The sequence below is a fragment of the Numida meleagris genome, chromosome 2 (assembly GCF_002078875.1).
Source record: "Numida meleagris isolate 19003 breed g44 Domestic line chromosome 2, NumMel1.0, whole genome shotgun sequence".
Taxonomy (NCBI): domain Eukaryota; kingdom Metazoa; phylum Chordata; class Aves; order Galliformes; family Numididae; genus Numida; species Numida meleagris.
The window spans coordinates 66,292,812-66,313,020 of record NC_034410.1 but is presented as its reverse complement, the minus strand read 5'-3'; the positions used below and the strand labels follow the sequence as shown (position 1 = coordinate 66,313,020).

At 38.6% G+C, this 20,209-nt stretch overlaps 1 protein-coding gene across 5 annotated transcripts in view; it reads right to left on the bottom strand.

Moving 5' to 3' along the window:
- The window catches only part of PIGN (phosphatidylinositol glycan anchor biosynthesis class N), a 107,817-nt gene that overhangs the window by 9,883 nt on the left and 77,725 nt on the right, over positions 1-20,209 (bottom strand). For 4 of the 5 annotated variants that reach the window (XM_021389087.1, XM_021389084.1, XM_021389085.1 and 1 more), the window contains 8 exons: positions 17,458-17,566; positions 14,099-14,201; positions 11,350-11,452; positions 9,284-9,370; positions 6,529-6,584; positions 5,990-6,065; positions 4,578-4,651; positions 1,682-1,724 (listed from right to left, as the gene is read on the bottom strand). In XM_021389087.1, coding sequence (XP_021244762.1) covers positions 1,682-1,724; positions 4,578-4,651; positions 5,990-6,065; positions 6,529-6,584; positions 9,284-9,370; positions 11,350-11,452; positions 14,099-14,201; positions 17,458-17,566 — 651 coding nt within the window. The remainder of the gene's footprint in view (positions 1-1,681; positions 1,725-4,577; positions 4,652-5,989; positions 6,066-6,528; positions 6,585-9,283; positions 9,371-11,349; positions 11,453-14,098; positions 14,202-17,457; positions 17,567-20,209) is intronic. The other variant, XM_021389086.1, reaches the window with a different exon arrangement.

The following is a 20,209-nucleotide window of genomic DNA, read 5'->3' as shown; positions in this document are numbered from 1 at the left end:
TTTCCAGGAATGCTCATTTGGACCAAAGAGAAAAATACTCTAAGAGCCAGAAACAGACTTAACATGGTATCAAATATGAGCAGCTAAAGATGGACCGAGTTCTCTGTTTGTAAGAAGCAGAGATTACCAGCAGACAACCTTTTCAATAAGACAGTCCACCTTGTTGCTTAAAATAATACATGCCCAAATAATGACTAGTGTCAAAAAGAAGGGTATATATTGTTTTCATAGAAATCTGCCACAAACGTTGGGCAACTCTTGACAGTTTCTCATCGGCAAAATGGCAATAAAGTTGGAAAAAGACAGAACTAAACTGTTACTGAATTCTAGCTGATGGCCACATGAAACACTTGGAAGATTCAAGACCACAAACCAGTGTTTTTCAACTTTTTTTTTTCTGCTTTATACACACACAGTTCCTGCATATCACGCCTCTTTGGTCAGACTTTTTTTTGAACACAAGGTATGTATTTAACTAATTGTTTTAAAATCATTAAGTCAAAATAGGAGAATATGTACAAGATACAGGGGCTTGCTACACACCAGTACACACCTGTACTCCTCTTTTCCTTTTAGACTGATTCTGTTAGTGAAACACTGAGTGTGGTTTACTGATATTTTAATCCTTCTCCTACGAAAGTTACCAAAAATTGGTTTAGTAAAAAGAATTGTTTGGAATGAAGCAGAACTACACCTTCTCAGCCTCTTACTCTACAGACAAATTAGTCATTTGGTTTTGTATTTGCTGTTTTTCCTATAAGGTCAGTTCCATAAATCACGCTATATTGTACAGTGCGATTCCCAGTCATATCATATCTGGAATACTTACACCAAACTGGCTAAACTAAACCAAAATATATGAAGAGAAAACACGAGCTCTACCTGCTACTCTTAAACAGTTTCTGTTGATTTGATGATATTGTTGTGGTTTAACCCGGCAGGTGGCTAAGCACCACCCAGCCATTTGCTCACTTCCCCCCCCTTCCAGTGGGATAGGGGAGAGAATCAAAGAAAACCAAGTGGAACTCGTGGGTTGAGATATTAAGGGGCGCTACTTGCTAAGTTGAAGACAGTTAAAGGAGAACTACAAAAATGTACTTTTAATCTGTGAAAATTATATTGGGTTATTATTGGTCAGATTTGGGATGCTTCGTTTGTGGACACAAGCAGTCTGAAGATTTCATTTCCTAAGAGTTTATTACCAAAGGCACAAAGTCTCTTTTCTCAGATGTTGCAGATCTACTGGATTCTGGCAACACTAACAATAAAAATGATGTGTAACACGTTTTTTCCTTTGTATCTCTTTTTCATGGAAAAGTGGGGGGCCATGAGTTGAAGGCTCACATTCCTGAAAAATTAACTAAGCCTGGCACAAAGCTAAAATTGATTTAAACACTGCCTAAGAATTTGATTGGAAAGCACATGAAAAACTCAGATTAAGTTGTTACTTCATTTTTGTCTCTTGCTATTATAAGAGCATTATTTCTTCAGAAGCTTTAATTACATGAAATTCAAAGAGTGGTGATTGCAGGAGCGTTATCTCTAAATTATGCTAGGATTTCAATTCATTGCCCTAGTTGCAAAAACTTAGAAGTCTGAAACAAATCCAGATCCCTACGTGGAGTTAGTAGAGCCCCCTTGGCTTCATCTTATTTCAAGAGAATGTGCGACAACAACTTACCAAAGCCATTATGTCTGAAATCACAAGAACAATGAGGAAAAGGCTGCAAAGAAAAAAGCAGAACCAGACTATCATCCAACATTCATGGCCACAGACGTTGCAAAGCTTACTAAAATCCCCACAAAGAAATAAAAATGAGATGCAATTTCTTGTGCTTGCCTTTCAACCACTCAGCTACTTTTGCATTTATTAGAGAACTATTAAAATACATGACTAGAACATTTGGTATTTGTAATCCCACCCTGCTTGAAACAGACATTTCACATTAGCAGTTTCAGTTTTGCAACAGAGAAACCTAACACGAGTCATTTAGCAGAGAACAAGAGCATGCTGGAAACAGAGCCTGTCCATTCCTGACACTGGGAGCTCGTGTGCCAGCTAAGCCAAATAAAGCTGATTTAGAAGCTTGAGGATGGATTCAAGAGTGAATAAAACTGTTTTGGATAAGCAGGAAACTGAGCTGATTGGTCCTACTCCGACATCCTCCCTGCTGAACAAAGTGCAGGCCTCCTTTTCAGAGCTCTGGGCTCCTGTAAGCTCTTCTAGCAAGGCACAGCATTTTGGCGGCATGCTCCCAGACTCCTGGGAGCCTGTCAGGCAGCAGGTTACTTCTGGGAAGTAGACTGCAGCCAATAAAATGAACCAGAAGGGAGCACGCAGAGCTATTTTTTTCCCCATTAACCTAATGTTCTTTTCATTAAACTATGTAAATCCTAAATTGCATGAAAGCAATTACTATAACTGGTTAAAACTAGTTTCTAGTTAATGACACTGAAGCAATGTAGCACGAAGCTGACCCATTAGCAGAGAAGTCTTTAAGTATAATACAGCTAATTTGTCAGTAGTATCATCATAAATCCATGCAGCCTGTTTAGGGAGGAAATGTCTTGCTGCAGCATTGATCGAGCTTGTACAGGGGGACACCCATACCAATGTCTTCTGATGAGAAAGAGGTTCTGCTGTTGCTTAAATCAGCTATGTTACATCAGTGAACTAGCATGCTACAAACCTACTGCATCTCAGACTCACTGAAAGGCCTCTTTCCTCTTACCTACAGCTCAGATCAGATTTTGCAATCTTGCGGTGTCTAGGATGCACTCAGCTAGAGGGCTGTTTTCACAGGCAAGTTATAGGAACATATTCTGACAGAATATTCTCCATGAGCAGCAAAAAAAAAATAATTCTTTTATCTATAAACAAGGAGTTCAGGAGCAATTGGTTGAAATCACAAAAATCTACTTTATGCCTTTCTGAACTGTGGGAAACCTTTCACAGCAGAAGGACAATGCTAATTTCAGGGCATGTTTATAATGCTACAAAAACAAGATTGCCACCTGTGATGGCTTAACTTATCTAGCAGGGGCAGCAAGAGCAATAATGAGAGTGCAGTACAGGCTCTGGGATGCACTGACAATCAGAGCACAACCCCTCCAGGGAACCTGGGCACATCTTGTGGTTTCTGTCTTGTTCCCAAGCTGATGCTGGTGCAGTATCTTTGCTATTGTTACCTGAGCAGTTAAACAAAGCCAGCAAAAATCCCAACCTAAGGTACAGTCAAAGTCTCAGAGTTGTAAAGATGTACTCGTGCCTCACAGTTTAAGAAGTTTATATAACTTCCCCTCTCTCATACACACGCATATTTCATAGAAGCTTGCAATAACTCTAGCATCACAAGCATTCAGAAGTTGGGAAACATCGACCTTTACGATGCCTGATCCCTATGCATGTAAATTGCTAGCTGATCTTCTCAACAGCCCCAGTTTTCCAATGCAGCTCTGCTCCTATATCACCCTTAGTGAGGAAGGTAGAGACCCTTCTTTGGAAGTCCAGGGACAGCTCACACAGACTGTGTGCACAGCTGAGGCAGGAAAGGTTTAGTGGGATGGTGAGTCTTGTGCTGTTTCTGCCATGTACCTCCTAGTACTGGGTGGCATTATAATAAGGAGACAACAGGCAGGGCACAGATGAACAGACTGAAAGGCACAGGGTACCACAGTGAGCACGAGCAACTTCCTCCAGCTTAGCTGAGCAATACACAGTACAAAGTCACTGCAGCACCCCTACCACTGTTGAGTGAGACCCTCACTCAACGTCACACAAGATTCCACTGTGATGAATTCAAAACCAGATGGCTGACCACGACAATCTCCATGTCAGCACCATGATGAGCAGAGGTTGGGTACTCTTCTCACGCTCTCTCTAAAAAGTCTTTAGAGATGGAAAAAGGACTGGCAGTCATCTAGTCCTACTGCAAGGAAGAAATTGTTTACTCAGAGGGTGGTGAGGATCTGGCACAGGCTGCCCAGAGAAGCTGTGGGTGCCCCGTCCCTGGAGGTGCTCAAGGCCAGGTTGGATGGGGCCCTGGGCAGCCTGAGCTGGTGGGTGGAAACCCTGCCCATGGAAGAGGGTTAGGAATGGGTGAGTATAAAGGTCCCTTCCAACCCAAGCCATTTTATGATTCAGACCTTTTCTTTTAATGCTATTCATAATGAGGTCAATGCTACAAAGCCCTGAATTGGTCACATTATAAATAAGTTATTTTTAAAATATTGTACTACAGGCAGAGTTGCAATATGAAGCAAAAGTCAAACTTTAGGTTCCGCTCATTTTTCTATATTATGAGGAAAAAGTGCTCCTTCTGTGTATTGTCAAGAAAGAATATTAAATATGATCGCTTCAGACAGAGCTAACACTTCCATTTATAATCATTTATCATGTTGAAAAGAACTCCTGAACTTGCAAAATCACTGAGCAAAAAATACAAACCACAATAACAAGTAGAAATAACATTATACCTATCTTTTCTTTTAAATTTAGATTGAGACTTGACAGTTTTGAATTCTTGCAGAATAGATTTGAAACCCTTACTAGTGCAGAAATATAGCACTTACTGTACCTCTTAGAAGATAGCTGTGTTGTGACTTGAACAGCTTCAAAAGCACACGATACCAGAACAAATGGTATTACAACCTGTTTAAAATACAAACAACATTTTGGTTTATAACCATATTTACAAAACAACCTGGCAGGTTGTGGAAATATTTTCCAGATTTTGAAATTATCACAGAATGTGTGTGTTAGAAAAACAAAATATTGGCAAGAAAAGGAGGAAACACATTCTGCAAAAAGCATGCTTAATAAACAAACAGAAAATCCTTCCCATCGTCGTAGCTGAACTGCAGTGAAATAAACCATGAGGCAATATGCAAAACTATAATTAAAACACCTTTATGATCCTCACTTCATTCAGCCATTTTAGCACTGATGATAAATATTTGAGCAAGGCCAGAGGACAAAACTATCGAGATCCAAGATCTCACGTGACCTTCAAGCAAAGTGTAACACGTCAATCTCAGCCACAAAAAATAAATAAATAAATAAATAAAATTAAAAAGGTCACAATATAGTGTGTACCCAGCAAAAGAATAGTTCACACTGCCCCTCCAAAACCAAGTAAAGCAAATGGAAACAGCTCAGTAAATGAAGAAGAAAATAAAGCAAAAAAAAAAGTTAGAAACATGAATGTTGCCTTTTGCTCCTTCCAAAGTTGACTTGCATTCCTTAAGTTAGATGTGTGAAAGCATCATGATTCTTACAGGCTAAAAGCTGTTCTCTATGATCCAAAAGGTTTTCACTGACTAGTGTCCTGGAGTATAACTGTAAAGTAAGTCTGCTTTCCCTAGGACAGAAGTAGCAGAAATGCAGAGGCAGGAACTACTGCATATTTTAAAGAAATCCATGAATTCCCTATTTCCCTTCCTGTTTTCCTCCTTATCTGCCTCAGGCAGATCCTTGCTTAAGTATTAGGAAAAGAGCTCACATACCTTGCCTGTAAGCAAGAAGTGCAATCCAGTCTCTAACAGATCATTAAGACATTAAAAAAATGTTAAAAAATAGTACTCATTGTAAAAATGACAGCCTAAACAGTAAAGCATTCAAAGCTCGTAGTTAATGTAATACAGATGAAACTAATAAAAAAGTATATATTCCCTCAATGTTTCTGTAGATATTATACTACAGGGAAAACTTAGCATTTTTAAAAAGAATTTAGAGGTCTTTTCAACATTTGAAACTTCCATTTTAATATAATAAACCAATCGAATGCAGTTAAATTATACTTTCCATACAGTTTACTTTCTTTCCTTTGGGAATCAGAAGAATTTAGGTCTAGAAACGCTACAAAGGCTGAAAGTTTCACACATGGATGAGAAGGCTAATGAAGCTCAAATAAAGATATATGTTTTGTAACAACTATGTACGTGATACATCGTTTATTAAACAGAATTTCACTAAGGTAGATTTACTAACCTTCAACAGAAGCAAGCCTCCCATCATAAAGGGACTGAACACAGTCAGGAAACAATAGACAGATGCAGGATCAAAACTAGAGAAACATGAAAAAGACATTACAACATGACCTCAAAATGGCATTTTGCATTTAAAAACATAGCATTTAGCTAATCCTGAGTATACACATTTTTAAACAAGGCTTCCAGATTTCTCTTCTCTTGCTCAAATATTGAATTAGCAAGGTCCGTTTACACTTCACTTTACTTCTCTACAATTTTCTCTGCTGGTGCCTTTTGGGGAGCCACACTGCTGATGAGCAGTCGAGTTCTCTCAACTTCTTTCTACGGAATGGAAATTGAGATGACCTTGGAACCAGTGTCAGCTCTTAGGAAACAGGTTACAGAGGGCAGAAATAATATCATTTTCATCATTATTATCACTCAATATTGCTTTAATTCTGATTTCCTGATTTTGCTGACCAAATTTATATTCAGTGTGTCAACTGTAGGAAGAATTTTTGTAGCCTACTGTTTCTCAAATGGATGAATAATATTTACCTGTTAACAGAAGCTATGTTTCCAGTGCCAAAAAAGGCTGTCACTATGAAGAAAACCTAGATGTATTTAAGGAAAACACACCACAGAAACAGTTGCAGTAAAACAAAGCGTTTTCCCCTTCATTCCAAACTACCTCCCAAATCCTGTCACAAAACGCCAAGAAGCAGACCCACTACTACAGTTTTACATTGCATGAAGACAATCAAAGCCTTGTCCAGCTCTACCCAAGATTTCAGATATGGTTGCGTCAAATTTTACTGACAGAAATTGCATGTGTAAAGTTTTAGAGGATGCCTTAAAGCCCCTGCCAGAAAGTTGGCAGCTTGTTTTCTGAGCTCCTAGGAAGACAGCAACATACCTGGACAGAAACAAGCACACGTTTTTGCTGACATTTTGTGTCACCAAACAAAATAGATGGCTTTATTGAGGAACCAAACATGGAAGAGGCAGCTGGCCATGAAACAAGACTAAAGGTTGCTATCCCTCCCATAGCTTTGTTGTCCAAAGGTTATGCTGAGCCTATCCATTGCAACATGAGACTCCCAGCAACCCTCTACTTGGGGGAGGTAGGACAACTCTTGCACAATCGGTACAACTGCAAGTTTTACAAACTTACCCTGTTCATCTAGATACGATGATTGCTGCTATAGCAGCCCATTAAAGATTTTTCTACCTTCTGAGCTCATTGGGGCCCATTATGACTCACATCTCTTTGGTCAAAGAATGGTTTTAACTGTCTTTTATTTCTTTTCTTTTTTTTTTTTTTCATTTCATCAGGCAGAGAGTTTGTGACAATGGCTCCTGCTGCTAAAACACCCTCTGGGTCCTTCCGCTCCTGTTACAGCTACTGCATCAGATCATTTATATCTCTGCATAAACAGCTTGCTACCAACTATTCAGCAGAATCGTTGTGATTCTGCACACAATATTTCTGAAAGATTAGGTCAGCATAACTAAGAAATTATACCTCCCAAGTGTATCACATCATTTCAAGTTTAGTAACACAGCAGTCTAACAGCATAGCGCAAATCTGCCAGTTGAGATTTATAAGAACAACAATTCTGTAATAAAACAGGAAAAAATACCAGTGGCACATAGGTCTAATCAAAATGCAAAGCATTTGCAATCTGAATCTTCTTCTGGAAGAGAGGGCTGTAAGGTCTCTCACTGCAGGCTGACTTTTGGGCCCTATATACAAAGCTTGAAAGATTATTTTCAAGATATACAACTTACAGGGTTGCAGATGCAACGCGAACGTTCTAATAGAAAAGGCCTTTAACTACCTTATTTCTAATTGTTGTACATATCTAAATTAAAAAAAAAAAAAACCAACACAAACCCTGCCTTTTGAGCTAGAATGTAACATACCTTATCTCTGCAAAGGAGACAGCAAATTGTGTATTTTTTTCAAGACCTGAACAGAATACATTCAAGTACTTTCAAGTAAGATGAGATTAAAGTACTATATTTAAGTGTTTGGTATTATGAAGTAATATACTGAAGTTTTAAAAAACAATCCTATTGTTTTTTGGGGGGTTGGTTAATTTTTAGGATCTGACAGCAATAATTTCACTACAAGCTTATTTTTTGTTTAAAACCCAACAAAGTAACAGTTGAAATAGATGAACTCACTGCAAGATCTGATAAGCTGTTTTTCAGATATACTGGATAAAGAACACATGTGCAACACCTAGCATGTTGTCTTACCACTTTCTTTAGCACTGAACTGCCTTTTTAAAGAGGTGACTATCTCACTTCTGCTTCTGCAGATTCCCAAATTCAATCAAATCAAGAAAACGGACTTTGCAATTCTGATCCACTCTACCAGATTTGGTTATTCGACAAACTATAAAGTCTGTTTTTGCTGGAAGTAGTACTGAGGCAGCTCCTTCCTACCTCCATCTGTAACAACCCACCTGTGATAGAAACTTGTATATTCCAGTCTGGCACATTCCAGACTCTCCCACTTGCATACTCATTACCCTTTCTGCCAAATCGCTTTCACTGAACTGCAGTCCCACAACAAAAGAGAAAAACTGTAATATTATTAAGCTTTTAGAGTACTGAAAACAAAAAATGCACATATATCATCAGCAGTTCTAGTTACAGTAATGCAAAATAACTGTAATGCTAATAAACGAGCAACCCTTCCCCTCAAGCACAAATCTCTTCCAGCAGCAAAATTAAGTGTATCGCACATCCGTTCTGGGCCAGAATCTGGCAACATGTTTTGTTAGTCTTCAGGAGCCTTTCCTCTCACCTCCTCTGATAGGACATGGCCAATGCCTACCTCTTAACAGTTTCTTCCTAATACACTGCCTTACTCTAAAGATGACAAAACAAGAATAATTTTAATATCACTTCCCAATTAATTTAAAAAGGCTGAATGAATTCCCTGCAGCCAATATGTAATAATACACAACCGAAGTGAGAACCAGTGTCCTTAGAATAAAGGTTAACTCAACTATAATAGTCAGCTTTTCCAACTTTAATGATTCTATAAGAGACCAAACTTTACACAGTGGCCAAAAAGATGGATTTCAAAAAATCACAGTTCATTATAGGTTTTTTTTGTTTATTTTTTACTGCTGCATCAAAAAGCAATGTACAAGATTGCTGTCTTTTGAGCAACATGAGATAAATAATCTTCACTAGTTTCTGTTTCCAACCACTACCAGACTACAGTTTTTGACCGTGGGATCTTTTGAAACAAACCCATCTTCTCTTTGGAATGCAGCAACCAACAAAAGGATACAAAGAAGAAAGACCTGCGGATGTCGTCTAGGTGGAGCTGTCGAAACTGAGTTATATCAGTAGCATAGGTGAAGTTGAAAACAGCAAGCTGGAAAGACAGCAGAAGAAATCAATACCTAACATAACTGATGCACTTTGACAGACCTGCCATATTTTTATTGAAATGAATGAGAAATAAGCCCAATTCCCTAGCAGTTGTTATTAGAGTGGTGTTATGATGAGGATTGCAACCTTTCCTTTTTTTTTTTTTCTTATTATACTTTAATGAATCTGCCAGAAAGACTCTACAAATGAGATGATCAAATGAACACAGTGGAGCTTCCAATGCTATCTACGCTAAAAAAAATAACTTCTACGCCTTAGATTTATCATCTTTTTCCATCATAAATATTCCTCCTCCTACACATAAACACTTCCACTGCTCACAGGAGCATGTGAAAGAAGACCCACAGAAATAAAAGACCGCAATTATCCTTAGTTGACTTACGCTCTGAATGAGAATACTAAAATATTCTCCATCTCCTTTAGTTCTTATCACAATAGCACTTGACCTAAAGAGAACTGTCTTCAAAAAGTTTAAGAAGCCAGTGAACTCCTTTTCATTAGGGAAAAGAAAAACATTCAAATAACAGACTTTCAATACTGTCACAGTATTAATCTCACATCAGAAAGCTGAGCTGGATTCTCAAGCACAAGATTTACTTTGTCTAAGTACTGACAGGCATCTGAGAGATTTTTTTTCTAATCTAAAAGTGGGAAGTAGAAGTGAGCATTATTGTTCCTTTTGCTTGGAACCAAAAGTCAGATGACATTCAGATAGTGAAAACATAAACACTAATTACAGCTCACTTATGTTCTTTTCATTTGCATTTGATTAATAAAACGTTCATCACTTTTCCAGTCTTCTATGTAATACATTGCTTTAATAGAATTTTAATAAAAAAAAAAGCAAAAACAGAAAATCAGAACACCATCAGGCAGGTAAGCACCACAGATTCTGACTCCAGCACTTCAGATGCTACAAAACTTCCTCACATAAAATATCTCAAGTATACATAGTAAAAATAAAAAGCAATTCCCGTTTTCATTTCTGATATCCAGCCTTAAATTGGTAAATTCCATTCTCTCTGAAGCTTTAAAATCATCTTGCCTGCAGGAGAAACAAAATCACAGCATTTGTGAGATCAGCTCTGGTGATTGCTTTGGCATGAAGGATGCGTACCACCACTTTAACAAGCGACTCTGGTCATTCCTGCACATTCTTACCCAGACTCTCCATGACCAGCACCAAGGAGGGCACACTAGGAAGAAGTAGGGAAGAACCATGTTGCATACTTACATGGCTTCGAGCACCCAGACAGCTCTGCAACAGGTACTTTGGCTCTAACCAAAATTAATGGCATACCACAGCTTGCTAAAACCTTGACCTAATCTAAAAGTGGCAGTGTGAGCAGCATAGGCTTTGAAAAAAAAAAATTTCAAAAATTTTAGGGTGAAAGAAATTGCGTTGACACCTACTATAGAATTCTTTTTCCAGGCAAATCCAAGAATGTACTAGTTCCAATTTAGCCTTCAGTTCCTTGTCTGGCTAATCAAAAGTAAAGGGCCTTCCTTGATGAAAGAGAGTGGCAGGACAAAGTCAAACAAGATTTCCTGCATTTCCTGTGGGTCATTTCAGAAATGAAAATACTTCTTTTCAGTCTCTTACGTGGACGTTCACTACTGCCATCAGAATAAAGAAAGTACAGTGACGCTGTACTTGATCTGAAGAGTTACTGGACCTTACTCTGAATTAGCACTACACTCAAAGAAGAGAGCTTTGCATCTGGCAAAACATACTGCTAAGTCAAAATGATTTCCTGCATTCCTAGAAATAGCTCTGATGTGAAACATCTTCTACAGGGTCACATTCCCATTTCATGAGACAGCTGTTACTGGCCTGCCAAGCGCAAAAGAAGGAAATGCAAAGTCTTGTTCTAGGAAAATCACTCAGAACATTTATTGCACCTAAAGGAAAAAGAAGATGCTCCTAATAATTAAACTGATATAACTAACTGGAGCTGTTACCTTTGGTTTGAGTGAAAGACCGTAGCGCTGCAATGCTTCTTGTTCCATCTGTATCCACACCAACATCAAACCAGAGAGCACCAGAGGAAACAGAGCTTCATATCTGAGTAGCAACATAATAACCATAGTAGGTGCAGTCATTAAGAACCATTTAACATCAAATACCATCACTTCTCTTTTCTTTACTTTTTTCATTTTTTCTCTACCCAAATCATACATGAAAAGCCACTCTCCCTGCCACCATTTCTGAGGAGTACCCACAGCTGTTCTGTGAAGTTTAAAGCCACACAGCGATTAAATTGTACCAGTAGGACAGGCAGAATGCTTCAGTTTTCCTCAGTTGCATTTTGCATCCATTTCATGGCAGTCATGTGATACAAAGAACATCCCATTTTACCGAACTGAAGTGTATTTTTTCTTTCCTAAAAATCAGTCTACTCCAACAGCAACATCCATTCCAACAGCAGTATTAAGTCGCACTCTAATCGAGGCAGCTCAGCTATTCTAGCAGCTAGACCCCCTGTCTCAGAGGGGTACTGCTGGCTTTTACAGCAAGCCAGCATAGCAAACTATGAATGTATTTATCTGAGAAATTAAGACACTCTGATAACCTGGGGAGTATAGACTGTTGTCAGATAAAACTTGTTTTTCCCTGCCTTTTATGTCCCAGTTGCACTTCACGGCACTTCTCATTTTTCTTCTTTCAGGATAAAATTATAAAACCAACAGAGACTGTGACACCAACACTGACAAGACTACTAATTTGTCTAAAATTAAGAAAAAGATCATATTTAATCTTGGTATAGTCTCTACATTATAATTCCCTGTTAGTGTAGCTACAAAGTGCTTTCAAACTGGAACAAAAGATTTTGGACTTTTCTGTTTTAATTATAAAAATGACAAGCAATTAAGAAACATGAAAAAGACAATGCTTGAGCTGTCAGCAGCAAAAGTACCTGCAAGCTTCACAGTCATCTGTGCTTGCCTGCAAACTGAGTGTCTTCAGCTGAATCAGTGACAACTTGTAAGCAGCTATGCTTTGCAGCTAGCTTCAATACTTCTACCAAGCTACAGCTAGAAAGGTGCTGGAGTTACCCAAGAAAGGCAGCAGGTTATTGTTACACGGTATAACAGAGCATTGAGGAGACAAATGCAGAACCTGGATTTTGTTGTGATTTTTCTTTTAAAAGAATTTTCTGAATTTGTTGGTCTGTGTGAACGCTTTAGGAAAGCAGCAGAGAGCAGTCAGCATTGAAGTGGTCTGGTGCAGGGCCATGACATAAAAAGGGAGGTTGCCACTCTCACAAAGAACAACGTTCGTGCTTTATCATCCAGCAGCCAGGACAGGTTTAGAAAATCAAGTGCAAGAGTGTGTGTGCTGACAAAAGTAAGATTAGGATCACAACCTTAATGGTGAAGTGGGAGGAAGGGACAGGCGGGAGATAAAAACAAGAAAGGTGCTTGATCTGAAATGAGCATAGCCACAAGAGGCAGCTATTGCAAAATATCTGCTGTAAGATATTTTATTCCACTTAATTTCCCAGTGTAATTAAATCCAGAGGATAAGTGAGAGGGAGGTGGAAGGGATAGTTCCTACGTTCCCCGTTAGCTGTGCTTTTAAGAGCTACTGAGTCTGGACAAAAAGCGGGCTAGCTGACATGGAATTTTCTTCATTTAAAGCTCCGGAGGGTTGTCTTCTGTCTAAGAGAGGAGCACGCTCTGCCCTTTCTGGGAGTCTAGCACCCTTTTGAAAAACGTTACTTCCATGACTTCCCATACTTCCCTTATTTTAGGGTTACTTGTTTCCCATCACGCGTCCTTTAAGCCATAACTAGACACAAGTGATTGGCAACTGAGAAGAAAGTTACTTCTTTTCTTTCTGAACAGAAAAGCACGTACTAAAACAACAGAAGATGTAAACTAAAACAGATTTTCTGTCATGGTTTTGTGATTTTCGGTTATTGGTATTCCACATCATAACATCATGTAGTGGACATACCTAGTTCTCAGAAGAGAAGGACTACTACAGTCCCCACAGTACTTTGCTCCTTTGTTACCATTTTCCAGCCGGAGGGAAAAGATAAAAGCTCGCAGTATAAAAACTTGCAGATCACGAGACCTCGTCCCTTTTTCCGCCGTCTCTCGTCTTGGCAGCACCTCGCTCTCCAGCCGTCTTATTGTCGGTAGTAGAGTAAGGCCTACCTTGATTTTGGGACATTCTCTCTCTCTGTATTGGATTTATCAGCTTAAATTGTAATTATATGGTATTATAGTGTGTTGTTTTGCATTCCGATATTTTATTTAGTAAATGAGTTTGTTTCTCCTCAGATTGTTGCCGCTGTTCTTTGCTCTCAGGGCCATCTCCCTACCCCTTTCCCCTTTTCCCGGGACGTGGGCCCTTGGGTCCCCCGTCCCCTTTGTCACAGAATCGGGCCTAACGCCCGTAAACCGTTGACATTTTCTTATTTTAGTGCAAGACTGTTTGAATATGCATCCTTTCAGTCTCTGCTTCGTCTAGCTGAAAGGAATGTCAACAAAACAGAGTGCTTATAATAAATACAAAGAGAACTGCGGAAGTTCCCCTGAAATATTCTTCAGGGAACTGAAAAAGAAACAAACAATGAGATTGCAGCTGGAAGCAAGCTTCACATCTTTAACAGGAACGTTCACGAGATTCAGCAGACAATTTCACATTTAGCCCCTGATTTTCATATGCAAGAACAATGCAAATGGAGTAAGAAAGAAGTACCCTGTGCTGAGGAGGAGGTAGGTGGCCATCAGTGAAAGCAGTATGCTGAACAGTCGCTGGAAGAGCAACGTGGGACTCAGTAATGGCAACACCGAGGAAGAAGCTGCAATAAAGGAAGACCTGTCAGTCACTGCATGCAGAACATTTCCTCCTCAGTAACAAGATAACATTCTTCAAACCTTGACAGCTTTATGTACAAAAATTCTATATTGGTCATACATGCCCTACTTATTTTGAAAAGTTACTTTTGCAGAAGAAAGCCCAAATTTGGGCTTTTTTTTTTTTTTTCATTAGCCCTTTCCCAAGGGCTCATAGGAGGTGAGGAAAACTGAGAAAAATGAAAACAAGCTACTGGAAGAGAGTGAGCAAAGAGGAAGTGAAGTAGAGGGAAAATATCCAGGTGCTTGAAGCTGGGAAAAGAAGAAGGAAAAGAATTGCTGTGATGTGGCCATTTTAAACCTGTGGGGTTTTATCTGTTTGTTTTTAAATGTGAAAATTTTATTTAATGTGCTTATAAAGAAGAAAGTGGAAAAATAACATTGGTGTGATTCTTCACTGTGGTAAGGCCCCCTCACTATACTGTAACACTCAAAGGTTGCATCAGCATTAAGTCATAATTAATTATTCTACCGAGGAACAGAAATTGAAGCGTAATATACAGAAAGTATATCTGTTTTGTTGTGCTTATTGTCACAGTATATCGTTTTACTTATAGTAAACATATCTGTGAAAGAGTAATGAGGCAGTTTCTGCAACCTGTGGGTCAGCCTTCATTTCATTTCCTGGCTTTTAGCCTTGGCCACTGCTACAATTACAGAATAAGGGACTGCATCTCAATGGTGCTTCAGCCTTCTAGCATCACTTGTAGCTTTCTGTGCTTACAGAAGGCCCAGCTCAAGGAGGACCTCCAGGGACGCTCACTGCAAGCCAGAGCTGCTGGAAAGAAATTTGGTGTGGCAACTAGCCTCTGTGAATGACACTCAATGCATCAGATGCATATTGCTCTCTGTACACAATCACAGATGAAAACAGATGTGTGTGCGGCAGATGATAATTAGCCTTTCCAACTCTGATATGACACATGAAATATTAACCATCAACAGACTTGCACATTTCTGGCTGACCTATAAAGTCTCGGTACGTGTTCCCTGTACAATTATAACATGACATTTCTCAAGATGTGGCTAGTTGCTATGGTACGATGACAAAAACTTTAAAATATTACGTATATTTGTTTAGAAATATCTGGTAACACTAAAATGAAGGTTCTGAAGAACATGGAAGTGGCTGGATTCACTCTGCCTCCTGGGTTTACCTCTGCATGTTTGTGGTTACCATAGAGGAACTGCAACAACCACACAGCCTAACAGCAGAAGCCAGAAGGTCCTTTCTGCAGGCTTGTAGGCACACACCCACGAGTAATTTGCCTGATTCCTCCTAAACCAGTCTTTCTTTAAAATTTTAATTTAGACCTAAAATCATTATTTTTTTAAAATATAGTAGGGTTCAAATTCATCAGAATGGCTACCTGAAGAGGGGATAACAATTTGTTAGAAAACCTCAGAAGTATTCAGCTTATCATTATAATGAATAAATACTAACAACTGTACTTTTGGTTGTATAAATAGAGAGGGGCAAAATGACAGCTTAACAAGCAACAGTACTGTTCTTCCAGAAGTAAGCAAAAAGATGAATAGACATTTGACCATTTATAGCGTCACCAATCCTGGGAAAGCTACAGTAGATCGTGGTACCTTATTTCTTATTATGTCACATGGATGTGGATGCTAATGACAAGGCAGATGCTTGTTGTGGTTATGCAGTGACAAAGAATCTCTCCTCATCAGGAGTATTGAGGACATTCCACAGGATGCCCTAGCTTTTTACCTGCTTAGTTCTGTGTTTAATTATGTAAAGCAACCTCAACAAATGCATAAGGCTCCTACCTTGAAGATCATATCCACTTGAAAAGATTACTTCCAGTCTGAAAAATTTTGCTAAAATATTCAATACCACCGTGGCAGCAAACAGGGTACATAGTTTACTTCATTTTAGCTTTATTTTTGTCATAGAAACAACACCATCAGCAAAGAAAATTTCTGATATACTTTTTCCTTATAACTCTAGAGTTCTCTGACTTCCCAAATAAGCTCTTAGATGAAAAACACATTTCTTTCACTGTCACACAGAAAAGAATGATAACCTTTACCCTCAATTCCTGCTACAGTAAGCCGTGCAGGACATCATTGATTTCATTGACTTTAAAACTGCACGGAATTCATCCACACAGAGACAAGCACTTAGCTTAGTAGGCCACAAAGGAAAGGATGATGGAAAGAAAACTACATTAGAAAGAGTATTCCCCACAGACACAGTGATCACAATCAGTTGTATCAGTCTTGAATTTGTTTGCTCAAACAGAAGCAAGACTTCTAGAACTGACAAGATCTGATTAAGTTACAGCAATGTCACCAGTACATGAATATACACAATATACAAGACATCTAGCAACTAGAGAACGAGAGTCATAATTCTTCCATTAAGCTACATTTAAATTATAGGTCCTGACCTCTAGAAAACTACTGCTTCCAAACTTTAAAGAGGATATCTTTTGGTCTAAAACAAGCCCCACGTTTCAGATCAGTCAGGGATAAATAATGCCTAACGTTTTCTAATGGAGCCATACAGAAATTATTTTAGAGCTGAAATACCAAATGAATTACTTTACTCTATTCCATAACTCCAGTGATAATTACATTTGCTCTGTTTAATGATCCTACAATTTTAATTTAAGAGCAGTGAAAAATTCAGACTTGTAATTTTTTTCTTTAATAATTAGCTTCTAACAGATATCAAACATATACTAATTTTACTAGTTCACAAGCACTTTGTAAGTCAGCTCTGAAAAGCACATCCAGTAACCCAAGGGTCTCTGCTATCAGCTGTAGCTTTGGCTTTTACTGAAATACAGCAACATTCTTTTCCTCATATCCCCATGTTTTAACTGGCTTGTTTGTATAACACCTTAGATCACTTTTATCTGGCTTCAAGTAAAGCAAAAAGGGCATTTGTATCATTATAACCCCAAAAAAGGATATTCAAAACAAAAGATAAAGCTACTTGTAACTCAGTTGTTAGTATTTTATTACAGCCTTAAAAAGGAGTAATATTTTAGAAAACTTCCCAATGTGTTTATGAGAAAAAAACCTAACTTAGTAAACCCATTATCAAACTTTAAGGAGTCAAATGAAGAAATACGTGAAAACATAAAATGTTAATACTAAAGTGTCAGTGCTCCCCAACCCAACCTTTAACCCTGAAAAATATCAGAAAACAAGTTTGGGAAGCAAGATGCTTACCTAGAGTCGTCCAACTGATAATTTGATTGAATACAGGCAATCCTTGTTTGTTTTTAAGACTGTTATGGGTACTGCTCACAACATACGTTGAAAGTACAATACTCAACATCTAGAAAGAAGAAAAACAAAGAAACATGTAATTAGTGTGGAAATCTCAGTCATTCCATATTAAGTATGTAAATATGCTTTCAAGTTGCATAAACTTGAAAATTTCCTCATCTGAATCAACAGAAGAACAGGAACCCTGATGAAGACTGATGTGCAAGTTGAGTATTTCTACCTTTTATACCCCCAACTTTTTATTAAAAATAAGAGCAACTGTGATAAAAGGAACCAAACAAAAAAACAAACAGATGAAACAGGCAGAGAAGCATATGTCCTTGACTGGCAGCCATGAAGAATCGGTACAACTTCTGGCTTCACTGCAGGATCAGGTACAGGGCAAAGCAAAAGGGTAGTTAAGAGCTTTGCATGGGCAGCACAGTTCATGGGAGAAGAGACAGCGGAAGCACAAACTGGAGGTAGGGTTTAAAGGACAAAGAAGCTGCAGTCTTAGCAAATTGTTCAGATGAAATAGCCTGAGCCACCTCAAGCAGAAACCCCTGCTCTGGAGAAGCAGTGAAGATAGAAAGGGTTTTTGTTTTGGGCAAATTCGGGAGATGTCAACCAGTGCAAAAAAAAAAAAGGGGGGAGGGGGAGGAAATTACCCGATGAGTCAGTTATTTTTGTAAGTAGACAATTATTCAATAAAATGTTTGAGCCAAGTATTCAGTTATTGTTATTTGTTCACAACTTCCTAATTTCACTGAAAGGCAAATCAAGCATACGTTGCACTTTGCAAATATGCTTTAAATGGCACTGTAAGAAGCTGCTGCCTTCACTTTTTACCATATGAATGGCTGCCATTTCCCACCCAGACACACTGACATCTAGCGGTACCCTGTCCAGAGGACCTGCTTGGCAGTCAGGATCCATTTTTGGCCCAATTTCAGAGGTGCTCAGTATCCATTCGTTCTGTTTAATTTCAGGGCTCAAGAATTTATAAATTGCATTTCTGTGTGATATCAGTAAACTAGGTCAAAGCACCACACCATCAAAATCTCAGGGAATTGGCCCATTTAGAGTTCTGATGCTTATTTAGGATTTCTTTGCTGTATTGTGGCCAGATCTTTCACCTCTATGATATATCTTTTAAAGTTCTTTTAGTGTCGTGAGTTCTGGTAATCCCCTACTATTTCCTAGTCACTGAAGTCACTTTACACTCACAGTCATCACCCACGGTATAACTTGTGCCTTTTAAGAATCACGATGACCAGGGCACTCCATTTACTGCTGCTAGATCTATGCCAGTGAGCTGGCATCTGCCTCAGAGACTTCTGTGTTCACAGTTCAACTAACGTTCAAAATGCTCCCAGTCTTCAGTGACATCTCCAGGGTTGTGGAGCAGCATGGAAGCAACTTGGATGTGTAAGCAGAGATCTCCAGCTAAGAACCTGTTGTCTTTTTTACCCCTTTACACCTCCTTTGAAGTTCAGAAATTATTCTTGAACAGCCTAAGAGCTGGCCTCTGAGAAATGGTCATCTGTAGGTCTCAAGTAGGAAGAGGAAACCAAGGGTGACATCAGCACCTCTTTGCCAGCAACTTTCCTAAGCACCATGCATAATAGCAACCCATTGAAAGAACAGTACAAGAAACTGAATCATGTGTTGGACTTCTTCTGTTCTTTAACTCTACTGTTAGGACATGGATTCCTACTGTGGCTTTAAATAATTTAGACAAGAAAATTAATCAGCATGGACCTACATGAAACTAAAGTCTCCCAGGAATAAGTTTGGTTACAGTGGTAACAGCAGTGTTTTCAGTAGTGCAATAAAAACTGGACTTCAACTATGAAACTGCTGGCAAAGAGATAAACTCCAGCAAAAAAATTAAGTTGCACAGTAAATTCCTCAGCAGTCCATCTTATGGATTACAAAAAAAATCTCAATTTTCTCCATTCCTGAAGCCCTAGGATAGAAGCGGCACTGACCAAAAAACAACACTCTCCTTGCCACAGCAAAGAAAACTCAGAAACAAAATGTTACTCCTGCTTTAATATTAAAGGAAAACCTGAAAATCTCCTGGCAATTTTCAGAACAAGTAAGGAAGTAATTAGTATCTTCTGCCTCAAGCAAACAGCGACATATATCAAAACTGCAAATTTAGGTCTAAACATAACTGAAGATTTTGTAGCAGAAAGGCAAATGTAATCACAACTAAGTTAGTTAAGCCTGCATATTTACTTTCTTATTTATACCCCTTCACTGAAAAATCTTTTTGATCATGATGTTTGGTTGTCTGGGACGTTTTTGTTTCTTTAAGGCTAAGACAATGTCGGAAATCCATAATCTCTATGTACAAAAGACAGTTAACTACTAAGTTGCCTGTAAGCGGACTCTCAGATCCATACAGGTATGTAGTTAATATTCATTTGCCAAGTTGCACATTCTGTCCCATCCATGGAGAAACCAACAGAAAAATACACAGTTCAGGACTGGATGTGAGGGATTTATCTCCACTGGGGAGATCTACATACAACCTGGTTTCTTCCTTTTTTTTTTTTTTGGCTTACTCTGTGGGTCCCTGGTTACTTACTTTTTTTTTTTTTTTTTTGACAAAAGGAGAGCAACTAATGTAATGCAATAGGCTTTGTTCTTTACCAGACATAGTATCTTCGCTACTGGCTAGTCCTCAGAGGAAGCTCGCTAGTAC